Source organism: Strix uralensis, chromosome 11 (assembly GCF_047716275.1).
Source record: "Strix uralensis isolate ZFMK-TIS-50842 chromosome 11, bStrUra1, whole genome shotgun sequence".
NCBI lineage: Eukaryota > Metazoa > Chordata > Aves > Strigiformes > Strigidae > Strix > Strix uralensis.
In genome coordinates this window covers 4,662,394-4,678,796 of record NC_133982.1, presented here as the reverse complement: position 1 = coordinate 4,678,796, position 16,403 = coordinate 4,662,394, and the positions used below count along the sequence as shown (strand labels likewise).

Sequence of the window (16,403 nt, the reverse complement as noted above, 5' to 3'; positions counted from 1 at the left end):
CCTTGAGATAAAGAGCAGGAAAGGGAATACTTGGCAAAATTGAATCTGTACAAATCAGCAAGTCTGGATAATATGTAACCCCCAGACTAAATAGAATTAGCTAATGCACTTACCGAGCCCCTGACAATTACTCATAAAAAGTTACTGAGAAGATGGCACATCCCAGGTTTATTTAATGTCTTTATTAATGATCTGAAAGCAACAGTAAACAACAAATTAATTATGTTTGCAGATGACTGTAAGCTGGAAGGTGTTGCAAACACTGCCAAAGACACCAAAGTCACACCAAGGGCCCTAAAGAGATTGGAAATAAACCAGCAGGAAACAATCCACACGTAATCCATCAGTGAAACACAGCACAGGGGAAAAGGGACCTGAAATACAGACATCCAAGAGGAAAGAGGGGTGTGCTGCGCAAAATCCAAGTAGGAGGCCGGGAGCAGCTTTGGAGGGGATGGAGAGTTGGGAGACGAGCTACACCGTGAGCAGGGAGAGCCCTGAAACCCGCTGGGGCTCTGTGGGGTGAGGAGCAGGGACCCAGGCTGGGTGGGATGCTGCATCTCCGGAGGGTTGTGACCTTGTCTTGAACACATGTGGCATCAGCTTTGCACCAGAGGGAGAAGGTGAAAATCTCTGTTCCCAGTGCCATGGTTGCACTGTTATGAACCCCAAGGATCATCCTTACTGACTTTAGTCCTGCTGAGAGAGGTGCGAGATTTAGAGAGCTGCTTCAGCAGGTGACAGGGAAGGCGTCACGGTGGCAGGCAGACCAGCTCACCAGGGGTTACAGCCAGGGATGGGTAACACGGCTTTGGGACCAAGCCACTCATCTGGGTCTGCATGGACACCAGGAGCTGGTTTTGCTTCCCCAAAAATGCCTGGTGCTGGGGAGAGCCATGGGTGCTCCGCTTCGCCCGGAGCAGGCGGTGCCTCCGGAGCCACCCATCGCATCCCATGTCGGGCTCCTTCCCCTCTCTGTGGCGGCGGCAGCAGCCGCTCCTCCCTTGCCTCGCCCCAGCAGGAACAAGGGTGCTTTGAGCAGTGGGTGGGCGGCGGCCTCTAGCCCTTTAAGAGAAAAAATTGACTTTGTAATCTGAGCGAATTCCTCCTTTCTGACAGGCGGGAGAAGTTACGAGTCCCTCCCTCCCTCCGCTTTATTAAATATAGTAGTAGCAGCAGCCCTCGCCTGGAAGCAGGCGCTGGCGGAGGCTGTGCTGTGCCCGGAGCCTGAGCTGCTGCTCCAGCCCCAGGGGACACCATGGGTGCCCGAGGTGGCATTGCCACGCTGCTGCTGCTGCTGGCCTGCCAGCCCCAGCCCCTCCGCGCGGGACCCCCGGCTGGAGGTAAGCCCCGTCCCGCCAGCCCACCCGAGGGATGGAGCGGTTAGAAACTGGGGGGATAAAACTGGGCTTTGGGTGCGTGGGGTGGGCTGGGAGGGATGGAGACACAGTGGGGAGCAGTGTGGGCACCCATGGGTTCAGGCTGTCCCTCCCTGAGGTGTGGGGGACCTCTCACCAAGCTGGCAGGAGCAAGCAGCTGCCTGATTTTGGGCAGGGTGTTTTGGCCATGTTGCCCTGCAGGGAAAGCCGAGGGAGGGAGTGGGGCTGCTCACCCACTGTGGCTCTCAGGGTGCTGCTGTGTACCCCGGCTGTGTCTGATGCTTTTCTCAGGGGCACACACAAGCGTGGTGCTGGGTGGGATGGGGCTTGCTCCCTGCACCCATGCAGGAGCTGCAGGGCTTTGGTCTACACCGTGGGCAGCCCGCAGGAGGAAGGCACCTTCCCGACTCTGCCAGAGCCCTGTGCCATGGGGACAGGGCACAGGCATGTCCTGCAGCCCCCGCAGGGAGATCCAGCCCTCCCTGCCCATGTTTGGCCTTGCCACAGTAGCTGTCTGTGAGGGCAGTCCCTCATCTGAGGAGCGTGGACGGTGCTGGTGGGAAGGACAGAGCTGGACAGCATTTGCCAGGGTGTGTGTCACCTCTGGGCTCTGCTCCGTTCATCTGTCCTGTGTGCACCCGGGGTGGTTGGGTGCATGGGGTGAGGGACTCACCTCTCCTGCTGGCACAGCCCCAGAAGGGTGCAGGATCACCCCTCGGGTGATGGGGCACCAGGGACCAGCCGGGGCTGAGGGTCTTCCCCAGGAGAAGGAGCCATGGTGCCACAGGACAGGCTGGCCCCGGGCAGCGGGGAGGGCAGGGGACGCTGGCTGCTGCAGAGGGACAGAGCTGGGCAGAGGGGTTACTGCAGGGCACAGGCTGGGCAGGGACCAGAGCGGGTGATTTATATCTAGTTTTCCCCAAGAAGTGGCCAGGTTTGACCACACAGCTCTTGGCACAGCGGTGTGCCCTGCCTCGGCAACCCAACGGCCATCCCGCAGCCCTGGTCCCACCCTGCGCCTTCTGCCTCCTGCTCCCTCCCCTGCTCCGGGATGCTTGTACCTGCAATGGTCCGAGCCTCAGGCTCTGTGGGGCCTGGACATGCATCTCATCCTGCCCAGGACAGGTCTGCGCCTTAGCCTGACCCTCCAAGTTGCGCTCAGGGTCTAACCGACCATTTGCACTGGGTGAGCGGCATCTGCAGCTTCAGAAATGAAGGGAATTTTAAAAGCACTTTTTTTTTCCTAACTCACCCAAAAAAATAATATAACACCTCACCGAGCCATTTCTCTTCCCCAAACCTCCCTGTGGGCACTGGGGCTCCGGCCAGCAGTGGGGCAGGAGCTTGCTCCAAGCAGTTTCCAAAGGAATTACTGATCACCTCTGGCCCTTTGCTCCCCAACACCTTCTGCGTCCAAGCCTGTGGTAACGTGAGGAGGAGGATGGGGATGATCCTAGATCCCAGCCTTGTGGCCCTCAGCACCTACAGGGTCCCTGCAGGTCCCTTGTTGTTCCTGTTCCCTCCCCAGTGAACAGGTGGCCTCCGGGACATGTTCCTCTCTTTCCCTCGGGCCTTGTTCCTTCTTTTTTTCCATGCACCAAAATACGAGGACGCCTGGCAAGCCGAGTGGAAAAAAATCCCTTTTGTTAACGAACAAAGTGGTCTTCTTCCTTCCAGCCTTGACCTTTCCATCCCAGGCAGGGATTTCACCACACAGAACCATTGCCCGCTCGGGGTGTCCAGGATGGCTCCCGGGGCTGCCCTGGCTCTCCCGAGCTCCTTCATGGTGAATGGGCTCGAGCAACCCCAAAAACCAGCACGTGGCTTTCACTGGCACCTGCCAACCCCCCCAAGATTCTCCCCCAGGTAACACCACCCATGGCTGGGGCACAGCTCCAGGGATCAATGAGCATCTGCCTGGCATGGACCCACAGACCCATGGGAAAGGAAAGGGGTTTTACACCCATTTGCTGATGCTGGGGATTATTTCTCTGCATCTGGCTGAAGCAGACATACCAGCCACGACCCCGGGTCTGGGCACTGGCTTCCCACAAGCTTCTTCCCCTTGGGAGCATCCCTGCTGAGACCACCAGCGCCGTGCCAGGCGTTCCCACAGGCTGCCTGCCCAGGACATCCCTCCATCCCCATCAGGGAGAGCCACACCAGCCATCAAGCAGTGCACTGGGCACGGGACTGGGGACAGACTCAGTTTTAGGGGCAAAGCCTGTGTTTTGTTTTGCCTCTAAGCCCAGGTTCAGGGGCCCGGTCTTTCCACGCATCCCAAAATGGAAAGAGTCACCATGCACATCAACAAATACAAGATTATATCAAAAAGAAAAAACACTCATAAAACTTGTCCTCTTGACATATGAGTGTGAAGCTTTAGTAAACTGTTTTTAGACAGCCTGGCTCTCCTCCGGTTCCCAGTGAGGTCACCCGCAGGCTGAGCTCCCCCCTCCCCAAAAACCCTTTTGCTGGAGGTTTGTAATGAGGAGGGATGTGGGGACAGAAGGAATTGGATGCGTAGGGTCCCTGTGAACAACATTCAACCCCGAGCTTCCAGCAAGGGGGTGCCACAAATATGACCCCCAAGCCTCAGCTGGACCCCTAGCAGCAGTGATGGGGGCCCTGGGGAGGCGAGCGTGACCCTGGCTTGTCCCTGGCTGCCCCATGCAGGGTCCCAGCTCATGGGCAGGGAACGGCGTCTGCCCCAGGGTACCCGGCCAGGACCCCTCCATCCTTATCCGGGGTTATCAGCTCTAGGGAGCTGCCTCAGCTATTCCTCTCCTCCACTTTTGGAAATCCGACCGATTTATTCAAACTTTTTTGTGAATGTGCCACATGTTTTGAGGTCATAGCTCCAAGCAGCTGGAAAAGTTTCCAGCTGATGGGAAAGAACAGGAAAAAGGCTGAAAAGGGGGGAGAATGCAAACTGGTATCGTGGGAATCAGGGAGGAATATTCTCATCTCACTCTTATATTTAGCAACAGAGGGCTGTGGGCAAATATATAAGCGCATTCCTCCAAGATCGCAGGACAGGGTTAAGCTCACCCAGAGGAACTAACGTCAGGTTGAAGGCTGGACAGTTAACAGGGCTTCAGAGGCGGTAGGCTAATGCTGTCTGTGTGCCTAAATAAAGCTCAAAGCACAGACTGTTCGCAACAGGCGTTGGCTCAGCCCAGCCTCAGCTCCCAGGGGCCGCTCCCTTGGCCTTTTCCAGGTGCCTGGAGGAGCTGGGCTCCGGCTTGTCTCCTTTTTGGGAAGCCAGCCTCTCTGAGCATTAACATTGCCCCCAGCCTACATCCCGGAAAGTCCTAGAAACTCCTCAGCTCATATTTGTACACTTCCCGGGTCTTGCCTGGGTGTCCCAGGCCATTTCCACATGCCCCAAGTCACCCCAGCAGGTACAAGGCAGGGCTGCAGGCAGCACAGCCCAGTTTGCAACCATCCCCTTCACCACCCCGTACCTCCAAACCTCCTGGAGACACGGAGCAAGGAGGGTGCCCAGGGGAGGCCCCTCATTCCCAAACCAGCCCTTCTCCAAGCCATCTCCATTGTGCCCAGTGCTTGGTCACACATTGCCATGCTGCACATGGATGGGATGCCCCGTAGAGTTTTCCTAGGGTAAACGTAACAGAAAAGCTCAGGTCAAGAGAAATGTGTTATGATCTTTCTCCCTGAACTGCTGTGGTGGGAGTGGACATGCTTGCATGATGCTCATTTTACTTGTGAAGTTTGCAAACAGACCCAAGGCTTTTTGTTAATGTGCTACAGCCAGAGAACCCACTTTGCCCTGTTGCAAAGCCAAGGGCTGCTTTGCAAAGCAGAGCCCAGAGTCAGGGCAGCTCTGGGTTCGGCAAAGCTGGGCTTAAAACCAGAGGAGCGGGACTAATGCAGCTCCTCCTGACGCCAGGATGGGGAGGATGCAGGTTTGCTGCTCTGTTTGTTGCTTGTTAGCTGTTGCTCATCCTCAGGACAGACCAAACAGGGCCTCTGAGCATCCTCCTGCCAACCGTCAGCGAGGTGGGGTGAAAGATGTTTATGCCCTGTGCCCTGGATCCAAGAGGGTGACAAATTCCCATTTTCCATCCTTCCTCCCTGGGTGTGTCGCTTGCGCCAGTTGTACATCGCTCCGTGCAATACCTCTGGGAGCTGCCCTGCGCCCAACGGCTGCTCTTGGCTGCCTGACAGCCGGACAGACACACAGTAGCAGACAGAAAGCATCCCAGGGAAGGGAGGGTGCTGCCAAAAATTGATGGGAGCGGAGAAAGTCATGGGGCAAACAGCATGGTTTGGAGGTGGCTGGTCCCATCACGTGCCTCCAAGCCAAGGAGAGAGAAAAGTAACATTCTTCCATCACCATGACTCACTGGCTGTTCAAGGAGCCTTCGTGGGCTGTGAGTCAGCTCGGGATGGCCCCCGTGAATCCCTGCTGCTTCTTTTGCCCAAATCTTGGCTTTCTGGTGGTTGTTTTTCCTCCCTACTGTGGGCGGACAGGGGGAAGGTAGGCGAGGGGGGGAGGGGGTCAGAGCCCCCGGTTGCTTGTGATGACGTCCCCGGGTGTGTTAATGGATACTCCCCATCTGTTACCATGCTGTAAGCACTCCCTGGTGCTCCCCAGGGTACAGGCAGAAAGTGATGGGGGGTCAGGAGGAACTTCCCATTCCCTTTCCCAGCCTCTGGCTGGGCTTCAGCCGGGCTTCAAGGTTTTCTGCATCCCATCCCACAGAAATTTCTGGGTCCACAGGGGTCATTTCCTCTGGGAGCCGGGGAGGAGAGAGGGAAGTTTTGGCCCGAGGTAGATGTGGCTGAGAAAAGTCTCCTGTCCTGCTCTGCAGCCCTGGGAGGGGATGTGCGTGCCTGCTTCCACACCCCCACAGCCCCACACGGCCAGCTATACGTTCCCCCCGTGCTAGAAATAGAGCAGGCATTTATTTTCTCTATAAACATCACCCTGCCGCTTGTTTCTCATAAATGGAAAAGCCAGGGGGATAACAGGGGTGGGGAGGGGGAGGCAGGGTAGGGAGGGGGACCTCCAAAAGAATGGGGAGAGGAGAGGAGAGGGGAGGGGAGGGGAGGGGAGGGGAGGGGAGGGGAGGGGAGGGGAGGGGAGGGGAGGGGAGGGGAGGGGAGGGGAGAGGAGAGGAGAGGAGAGGAGAGGAGAGGAGAGGAGAGGAGAGGAGAGGAGAGGAGAGGAGAGGAGAGGAGAGGAGAGGAGAGGAGAGGAGAGGAGAGGAGAGGAGAGGAGAGGAGAGGAGAGGAGAGGAGAGGAGAGGAGAGGAGAGGAGAGGAGAGGAGAGGAGAGGAGAGGAGAGGAGAGGAGAGGAGAGGAGAGGAGAGGAGAGGAGAGGAGAGGAGAGGAGAGGAGAGGAGAGGAGAGGAGAGGAGAGGAGAGGAGAGGAGAGGAGAGGAGAGATTTCAGCTCTAGAAAGGGGAAAAAAAGAAAATACTCATTTTCTTTGAAGACAATCTAGCATGTCAACCGCAGATGAGCAAAAAATATCCTGTTTCCCCTTCCACACTGAAAACACCCCTCCCTGGCTGTGGAGACACCTTTCTCTGCCTCTCGCAGCACCCACATCACCAAAAGCCCATCCTGGCCACAGCCCTTGTAGCTCCACGGGGTGCAGGGTACTGTGGGTGCTGCAAGTGCTGCGGGTGCTTCCCTGCCAGCACAGCTGTAGCCAGATCACCCTTTTTATTTTAAATTTTACATTTTAAAAGCTCCTTCCTTACCCCTGAGGACAGCATTGGATGCTGAAATTAATGCCGGCAGGTAGCTCCTGGCAGAGCTTCAGCATCTCCCTCCATGCATCGCTCACACCCATCCTCCCCCCTCTCGCCCCGACTTTGGCCATTAACCCCCCCCATCTTGGCACTTCAAGAGCCGTTTGACATAAGCAAGGCTGGGAAACGTCTGAGCCTGGGCGGCTGGAGATGGGCCCCTCTCCAGCAGCGGCTGCGCTGTTTGTTGATGGCCGGCAAGGATCTCTCCGGTAACGTCCAGCCGTTCCAGGGATGCCTGTGAGCATCCCCTGGCCAGGCTCTGCTGCTCCTTCCCCCTGCCAGGAATGGGGATGGGCTCAGGAACAGGCACCAGCTCTGTCGGGTGGGCAGGGATGGGATTCAGGGATGTGCAGGTGGGGTGTGTGCCCTGGGCACCCCGCTCCCCGGTAACCCAGCCTCCAGCCCAGGCTTCCCCCAAGGTCCCCCTGTTCCTCCAGTGCTGGGCTGGCCAGGATTGTCCTCTCGTGTGCCCTCCTGCAGCTCCGCAAACCCTTCCCTCGCCGGGTGGGAAGCAGCGGGTGCAGAGCTATGGTAAGGAAAGCTGTGGGAGCAGGGGCTGGGATGTGCAGGGTGGAGCTGGAAAACCTGCCAGCCAGCAAGAGAGGGGGAGATGGCTTGGGAGAAAGAAAAAGAAAGAAAGAGAAGGGGAAAAAAATAGAACAAAACCCAACTTGGGATAGTTTGGAAACCACGTCCTCTGGGGCTGATACAATATTTCCAGGCCAACTTCTCCTGGCAGCAGGAGCCTGAGTGAGCCTGAGTCACGCTGCAGGGGACAGCACAAAAGCCCCATTGAGTCTCCCGCTTCCCCAAATCCTCCCACTTGTTCCCCTTGCTTTGCTTCCCAGGGCAAAAACTCCAACCACTGCTTCCAGCTCAGACTTATTCCTCAAGTCCCTCTGGAGTCGTTTAGCCTCGTGTCGTTAAAAGCTCTCCCTCCCTGCTCCTGCTTGCGCCAGGCTTCGGGGGTGCTCACCCTGGGGTGCACCCCCCCAGCTCCTCCTAAGAGCACCGTGACCTTTGTAAGGGGGACGCAGCCGATGTGCGGCCGGGGCCGTGGCAGTGCCAGTTCCTTGCCCTCCCCTCCGTGGCTCTGCATCTGGCCGAGCAGGAGAGCGCAGGAAATACCATCAGTTTTAGGGCTGCTTGAATCATTGTAAAACCACGCTGGATAAGCAAGGGCTGGAGCTCCAGCCAAGCCTCCTGGACCCCGCTTTATGGCCTCTAGCTATAGCAGCTCCTTCATGCTGCTTCATAAGGATGGGGAAGGCAGGCAGGAGCAGGCACATGCGTTGGGCAGGGGTCGAGGGCTGGCAGGACACGGGGTGATACAGAAAGCCCCCCTCCCAGGCAGCGCAGAATTAGCAGGGGGCATGTTTTCTCCTAACCCCAAAGTCTGTGAGCTGCAAAAAGCCTTTTTTGTTTTTTTTCCTGAAGCTGTCAGGCAGGAGCCAGGGGAAGGCGAGCGGGAGAGCAGCTGGCAGGGAAATGGGGAGAGGAACTGAATTAATAAACACAGGCGGAGGGTTTCAAAGCGGTGCAGCGCAGCCAGAGGTAGGGGCGGATGATCTACTTCGGGAGGCAGAGGCCAGCAGGATGGGATAGGAGTGAAGCAGAACACCCCAGCCCAGGGGCTCTCCTCCCGCACCCGAAACAAGGGTGATGGCCACTTCTGACTAGCGCTTGGTGGTCACCAACCCCGGGGAGGGTGATCGGCCGCAGCTTTTCTGGCAGTTTCCCGGGCGCTGCTTTCCAGCAATCTCTGCTGGCCAGCACTCCTGGAAAGCACCGGCCCCAGCCCCGGGGAGCCCCGCTGCGAGGGAGGGCCAGGTGGAGGGGTGGGAGGCGAGAACCAGAGCTCTTATTCCCACTGCCGAGGCTCCAGCACGCACAGCCCTGGCTTGGGATGTGGGAGCTGCAATCGCTGTCTGGAAGATAAAACCTGGAAGTGGGGATAAAGAGAAAAAGCCCTCCTCCGTGCCAGGAGCTGTCACACCAGGGATGGATCTGTGCTGTTGACACCCCACCCTGTAGATTTTGAGGCTGAACCCCAGGAGCAGGAGAGCAGGGAGAGGATTTTCCCAGGGCAGGGGCTGTTTGCTGGGCTGGTTCTGCCCCGTCCCAAATGCCTGAGCCCATCCTGGAGGCAGCCCCGTGCTGCCTGTGGAGGAGGGTCCTGCCAGCACGAGGGAGACCATGGGATGGCCCTGAGGTCCCCACGAGGCTTCAATGCCGTCACTGCAGCTCAAGGCTGGCTCATGCGTGACCCATCTCTGTCGCACCGGGATTTCCTCACTGTGGAGACCCAGATGGGTGCTCAGCCTTCCTGCTGCACCCAGGCACCCGCTCGGGTCTCTGGGCATCCCTGAAGGCAGCATCCCCCTAGTCATCCCCCCGGCACCCCCTCCCCCCCAGCAAAGCCCTAGCCAAACCCAAGGCCCGCTCCGCAGTGGCTGTGTTTGCCTTAGCCTGCCTCACAAGCTGCTCATTTCCTTCCCTGGCCATAAATAAAACCACGCCGTAAAACGAAGGGAATGTGTAACATAATGAAGCCTTTCTCAGAAAGCCCATCAGATCCCTTCCTCCCCCAGTCCCTCCACCCTGCGTGGGGAAGGGGGCACAGCCCAGCCCCGCCACCACCCATGATGCAGCCAGGGCGCAGGGGGCTGCGGGTCCCATCCAGCATCTCAGAGCCAGGCTGGGGATTAGGGAGACTGAAACCCGGGGCCACCCACGGCAGAGGCAGGAGGGCTGGTCCTACCCACCCTGCCTGCGCTGGGAGCAGGGACAGGAGCTCACGCACACGCTGCGGGGGGACCAAGAGGGGTTCAAGCTGACAAACAGCATCCCCAGGGCTGGGCAGCTGCCCCCAAGCCCCTTCAGTGTTTGCACGCCCCAGCCCCTCTAGTTATTGCACAGCGGGTGGGTGCAGGGCAGAGTGACTGGAGAGGGGGGAGCTCGTTACCTTATAAGTCATTAAAAAAAAAAAAAAACAAACAAAAAACAAACAACTCAGAGTGCCTCAAAACAAGCTCCTGACGCTGCAGAGGAGGAATGCAGCAGGCTGGCCATGGGGCGCCCCAGCAGCACCCCATAAAAGGGGAGCTCAGCAGCACCGGCCACGCCACTGACACAGGGGCCACTTGTTGGCATCGTCCGGAGGGCAGGAAGGAGGGCAGCCGGAGGGCTGGGCTGCACCGGCGGCCGCACAAGCCCAGGGCTGTTCGGGCAACAAGGAGCCTTCACTCCCCAGCTGTTTTTCCACCGTCAGAAAACTGGTGTGGCCAGGGTGGGAAGTGGCTGCAAACACAGAGAGCCTTTCAGGGGGGGCACGTGTGTGTGCGCACGGGGCTCTCCTGGCACCCGCTCTGGTAATTAAAGAGCTGCTTTAATGAATTCCAGTCCCCTCCCTGCAAACACACACGGGCCACCAGCCCTGGCCCCCACCTGCCCCCCACCGCAGCCTGAATGAAGCCTTGTTGAGCGGCCAGCCCTGCCCCGGTGCTGGGGCCCCTCTCCCCACACAGGATTTGCTCCCCTCCTTCCTCCTCAGCCTCAGCATCCTCCTCTGGGCAGAGTGACAGGAGTCCCTGCAGTCCCTCAGGGACTCATCTGTATCCCCCAGGCAGCGATGCACCTCCTCACACACACCCCAAAACACATCCAGCCATCCCGTGGGCAGGGCTGGGGATGCCCGAGCAGGGGTAGGAGCCAGTGGACAGGGAAGGCGTCCATCCACCAGCTCACATTTCCCCCTGCACACCCAGGAGACATCTCTGCACTCTGAAAAACCCCCGCGTCCAGCACCAGTTCGCTCTGCAAACCCTCGTGCTGAGCTTTGTGAGAGCTTTCCCTCGCCTGGGCTGGGAGTTGGCTCCTCCATCCTCCTACGTGCTGGGAAGGAGGTGGGAGAAGTTTATGTGCTGAGATGTTAAAACATAGAGGAGAGGCCAAACCGGCCCCGCTGAGCCCCAGAGCAGCCCCGGGAGCCCCCCAGCCCAGACCACCCCACATGGATGGGGATCCCTTCCCCTCCGTGGTGCTCCCCAGCACCCGGCTCTGCTGGACCTGGCTTGCTCAGGGGCTGTGGTGCCAAAAACTCCCTGAACACCAAAAAACAGCAATTGGAGAGGCCAGACCCGTTATGTTTTGAACTGGAGGAGCAGAGGGAGAGGGCCAAGGCGTCCCGGACCCGGCGCGTGGCCGGCGTCTGGGGCGGGTGCCAGGGCAGCACCGGCTCGTACAGAGCCCTTGCTTGTTTGCCGGCCCTGGGAGGAGCTGAGCACGCCCGGGACCTTGCTCCCAGCCCCTTGCTCAGAGCTTTTGGCTCATCTCCTTGTTTTTTTCAATGCAAAAAAAAAAAAACCCCAAACCAAATGACACTGCAGACTATAATCTGCTGGCTGCTGGCCGGCTGCTTGGAAACTGTGACGGAGGCCCCTCTCGCCTCGTCAACGCCTTTCCATCAGCCTGGCAAGGCAAGGGCAGCGATTTCCTGCAGGAGGCAAGCTGGGAAGACCAATTATTTTTAGCTGGGGCGAGTAGGACACTCAGGGTGGCCACCCTGACCCATGGCCAGGACAGGGAGATCTGTTGCTCTCCATGACAGGGGAGGCAGGGCCAGCTCAGGCATCCCCATCCAGGGATGAGGCTCAGCTCGGGGCATGGCATGATCGTGGCACTCTTAGATCACCTGGGAAAGGTGCTTTTGGGTCACAGGCGTGCATCTGCACGGGGCGACCCTGGGATGCTCAGCTGCAGCCAGCCCGTGGATGGGGCTGGGTACCTGGGGGGGTCCCTGCTCTGTCCATGTGTGCCCAAATCAGAGCTGTCATCCAAATGATTGATTGGGATGGTGCACCCTGTGCCATGGAGGCTCCTCCAGGGTGAAACGCATTTAAAAAAAAAAAAAAAACACACAACAAAATCCAGCCAGCCATATTTTCTGCATCTTTTGCAATGTGGAGGGCAAGGAAAAGAGGAGAAGGAGGTGAAAACCTGCAAGTCCCCTGTGAAAGAGAAATGCCATCGGTCAAGTGGTGTTCACATCCTGGACGGGCTGCTGAGCAGAGGAGGAGAGCAACCCTGAAATAAAACAGGAACTTGGGAAGACAAACAGCAGTAACTCACATGACGATGCTGCTGGAGAAAAATTCCAGCTCTTGCTGGAGCCGGGCAAGGGTCCCTCCTCCCCCCCAGCAAACAGCACCGCTCCTCTGGGCATCCACTCTTGGTAACTTTTTATTAGTAGTATTTTATGAGAGAAAGAGAAGAAAAACATCTCTGGCAGCTTCAGGAGAAGGGAGGCAGAACAAAATGTGCTGGCGGCAGGAGCTGCTGCCCCTTGTCACACTAGAAAACAGGCTGGTTGTGCTGGAGTGGCTCCTCCAGCCCCAAAACATGATCCCCAGCACCCATGGCAAGACGCTGCCCGGCCCCTGGGCTGGCAGAGTTGCTGCTGGTGGGTCTGGCCCTGGCAAAGCTTTCCCTCCCGGTGAGAGGAGCCACTCAGTGCCCATCTGAAGAGCACGTTTTTTGGATTAGGGGAAGCCACAAAACCGAAATGTAGCAAAAACCCAGCGGGAGCTGGAGCACGAAGCATACACGCTCAACAGGAACCTTAACGGGAGCCAGCACATAACGTACAGGCGATGTCCCGGAGGACCACAATATATTGCAGGCATGTGTGCACGCCTTGCTGGGGCCCAAGCATGGCCTCCTGCGTCTGTGCAAGGAGGAAGAGGAAAATTCCCTTTTGCGATGTGCCGCGTTGCTCCTGCTCACCAAACGCCGGGATAAGGTGGTGCCATGAGCCCCAGACAGCGCCCGGAGCAGCTCCCACCACCCTTGGCCACTGAGCAAGGCACGTGGGGGTTGGCTGGTTTTGCAAGGACCACTGGAAGGAGGGAGCAGGTCAGGAGAGGACAGAGCCCTTCACAGCCCTGCGAAGAATAGCAAAGCTCCTCTGAGTCACTGGCTGGGCCGAAGAAGACAAGGAAGCCAAAGTGCCCTGTGCCAACGGCAGGCACAAGGGCCAGGAAATGAGCAGGCTTGAGTAAGGCGCGCTGGCAGCCCTGCCCTGCGCCGAGCAAAGGGCTTGGTATTAAAGCAAGGGCTAGATATTTCCATGCTGCCATTTTTTCCCTGCTCAGAGTGGGTGGGGTGACAGTCCTTGCAACACCCACGTTATTCTCCCAGACCCCAGAAGAAAGCCGAGGCACTTTCCCTGCTGCCAACGGCAGGAAATGATTTTTTGTGGTGCTCTGGGCAAGGAGGTCTCTCTGTTCCTTAAGGGCTCAGAAGAGCGTCCCCTACACAGGGCAACCCAGAGCTCAGCTTAGAAGAAAATGCAATAAACCAAAGCAGAGTGCTCCCACTCTGCCCCTGCCAGGCGAACCCTCACCATCACCTCTAACCATGGGGTTGTTTCAAACCCTCTGTGACTGCGGGTTGAGGAGTTTTCACTTGCTGCACCACCCCGTGAGCAAAGCCTGCCTGCTGGAGCAGGGTGGGCCTGCCCAGTTTCCTGCCCATTCCCACCCTGGTCAGCCCCACAGAAATTTGGGCAATAGGAAAATGCAACCAGGGAAGCAGCTGTAAGAGCACACATGGGTGCTTACACCCAGACCTTGCCATGCAGGAGCCTGGTTTCGCCCCAGCACCAAACCTCCATCCCTGCCTCCTCCAAAAGAGAGCAGGGGCTGGGCTAGCACCCTCAGAGAAGCCAGAGCCTCATCCTCATTGCCCCACGGCACCTCAGCAAACTGCATGTGGGACCCCAAACCCAAGTGTGGGTCCGTAGCTGGGTGGATTTGATGACAATAAGTGCGATAGTGAAGTGTAGCAGGAAAGCTCCTCATGTACAAACTTGAGCACAGCAGGTTTTACAGCCTGTGACTACATATGGACTGAAAATGTGCACATTCCCCCCTCTGACATATCCTCACCGAACATTTACAACTTATGGGTCTCCTGAGCGTTTATGTTTCACCCTGCAAGCTCAGAGTTAACTTTACCATGGGCTGCTCTGGAGCTAACCAGGATGGGTGGCAGCGCCTCGCAGACACATGCATTTAATGCGCGTGCAATGCGCACACACGCATTGAGCCAGCAAAAAAGTATAAGCGCTCTAAAATTAAGCCTTGCCACTCCCTGTGCTTTTAATTCTACCCTCTCCCATGTATGCCCTGTGACACAGTCTTTCATTTCATGACCGCATGCCATTGTGCTGAGTCCCTGCAAGGCTGATGTATACTGGGTGTTGAACACGTTCCAGCTGCAGCTTCAGGCGCCCTGTTTGAGCCAAGGTTTCCATACAGTCTCACGACCACATATGGATCACAGATGCACGGGTTTATTCCTCCGGCACTGACAGAGCAGTCACCTTTAGGGTGAACGTCAGCAGCGTTTGGATGATACAGAGAGCTATTAGAAAGTGGTGTAAAATAGGGAGAAGAGCAGAGCACGGTGTTGGCTGACCCGGCGGCATCCCAGGGCTCCCACGCAGCATCTCTCTGTTCAGCAGCGATTGGCACCAGCTGGGGAATCCAGCCAAGGCACGACAGCCACTGCTGGAAGGGTGCATAGTCCTCCAAAGCGAAGCAGCTGTGGAAGAAGTGGGAAAAACTTGTTAGGGTAACAGCTCGCCTGCTAACACTCAGGAACTCGGCCCAATGACAGGCGCTACTGCATCTGCCCTGGCCATATAACTGGGGGGAAGGTTCCTCTAAATGCTGCACGGGCAAGAAGAAACACAACCACTCAGCCTCTAGAAACCCCTTCCCCTAGGAAAATCAGAAAACAGACTCCCCTGAGGGTCTTTCCAGGCTGCTGGGCTCCAGCACCCTGTCACAGGGCAAAGGGGGAAGGCCTGGTGGATGGGCTTGGGAGGCTGCGGATTCACAGCACCACACTGACAGGACTTGCGGGAGGTGTCCTTCCCTGCCTGACTCTCTCCCTTTTCTCCCCAGCGTCCTTCTTCGGGGATGGCTATGTGGAGATGCCGCTGGCGGACGCCTCACGCACAGTGCGGCTCCACCTGCAGCTGTACACCAGCCAGAGGAGCGGGCTGCTCTTCCTGGCCGCTGGCCAGCCCGACCACCTCCTGCTCCAGCTACAAGCCGGCAGCCTGCAGGTCAGCACCGCGGCACCCCCCTGCCCCATGCCAGCTGGCGTCCATGCGTCAGGGCTTCATCCAGTGCAAGGATAAATGGGCAGCACCTGAAAGCAGCAGCCCATGGGGCCAGATACAAGCACAAACAGTTCAGCTGCCAAGACCCCTGCCAGGGGATGTTAAGAGTTCAGGAGGAGAGTGGACAGAGTCTTGGGAGAATCGGTTAAATACAGAGAAACAGGCTCCAGCTAGAAAGCTCCTCACCCACTGCCTGGGGTGATGCTGGGGAGTATCATGGAGACACCCAGACACCAGCACCCCGTGCACATTGCATGGTCAGACATGGTGCACGGCACCCTTGGGGTACAAGGGGTTAATGAAGAGAAGGGATGAGCCAAGAGGGTCCAGACATCAGCAGACTCCCCCATCCCACCATGGGCCAAGCCCATCTGGGACATGGGAAGGGATAGAAGAAAATTCCCTCTTGTGGTTGTGGTATTGGCATCCACCATGAAGGAAAAGAGCAGGGAGCACCCGAGGCACACGTCCCGCCTCTCCTGCAGCCTGGGCTGGGCCACCAACCACATCTAAACCGAAGCAGGAGAGCAAGCGAGCAGCTGGTTAGAGGTCTCCCTAATGCACACCGTGTGTCTCGGGGTCCATCAGCTAACCCTGTACTTAGACAGGCTCCAGGCTGCTGCCTGTGGGGAGCAAAGCCTGCTATTTCCCCTGCCAGTTCCCAGGGCAAGGGCTGGAAACAGCCCAGGCTGCAGAGATGGAGCACAGCAGGCAGGATGGAGCAGGGAAAGAGGAGCCAGCATCTGGCAGGGCTCCTCTGTGGGAGGGAGAGGGAAAGTCCAGCAGTGGGGCAGTGGGACTAGGAGATGGAGGACCACAGGGAAATAGCCCTGAGATGGGGGTTTGCTGAGAAAGAGTGAAAAAGGAGAGAAACTCAGAGAGCAGGACAGAGGAGGTATGCCCACAGGGGGATCTAGGTGGGGAGGGAGCAACATGCGCAGAGGAGGAGGAGGGCAGGACAAACAGTAGTGAACAGAGGGACCAAAACACTTGTGAGCCCCCAGGAACAGTCCATGCTTCAGTAAGGAATTCTGGTAGGTGGAGAG

At 57.7% G+C, this 16,403-nt stretch overlaps 1 protein-coding gene across 1 annotated transcript in view; it reads left to right on the top strand.

Annotated features, from left to right (window-relative positions):
* The first annotated feature begins 1,208 nt into the window (after nucleotides 1-1,208).
* The window catches only part of CSPG4 (chondroitin sulfate proteoglycan 4), a 29,021-nt gene continuing 13,826 nt past the window's right edge, over nucleotides 1,209-16,403 (top strand). The window contains exons 1-2 of the mRNA XM_074880190.1: nucleotides 1,209-1,343; nucleotides 15,137-15,300. Coding sequence (XP_074736291.1) covers nucleotides 1,259-1,343; nucleotides 15,137-15,300 — 249 coding nt within the window. The 5' untranslated portion in view covers nucleotides 1,209-1,258. The remainder of the gene's footprint in view (nucleotides 1,344-15,136; nucleotides 15,301-16,403) is intronic.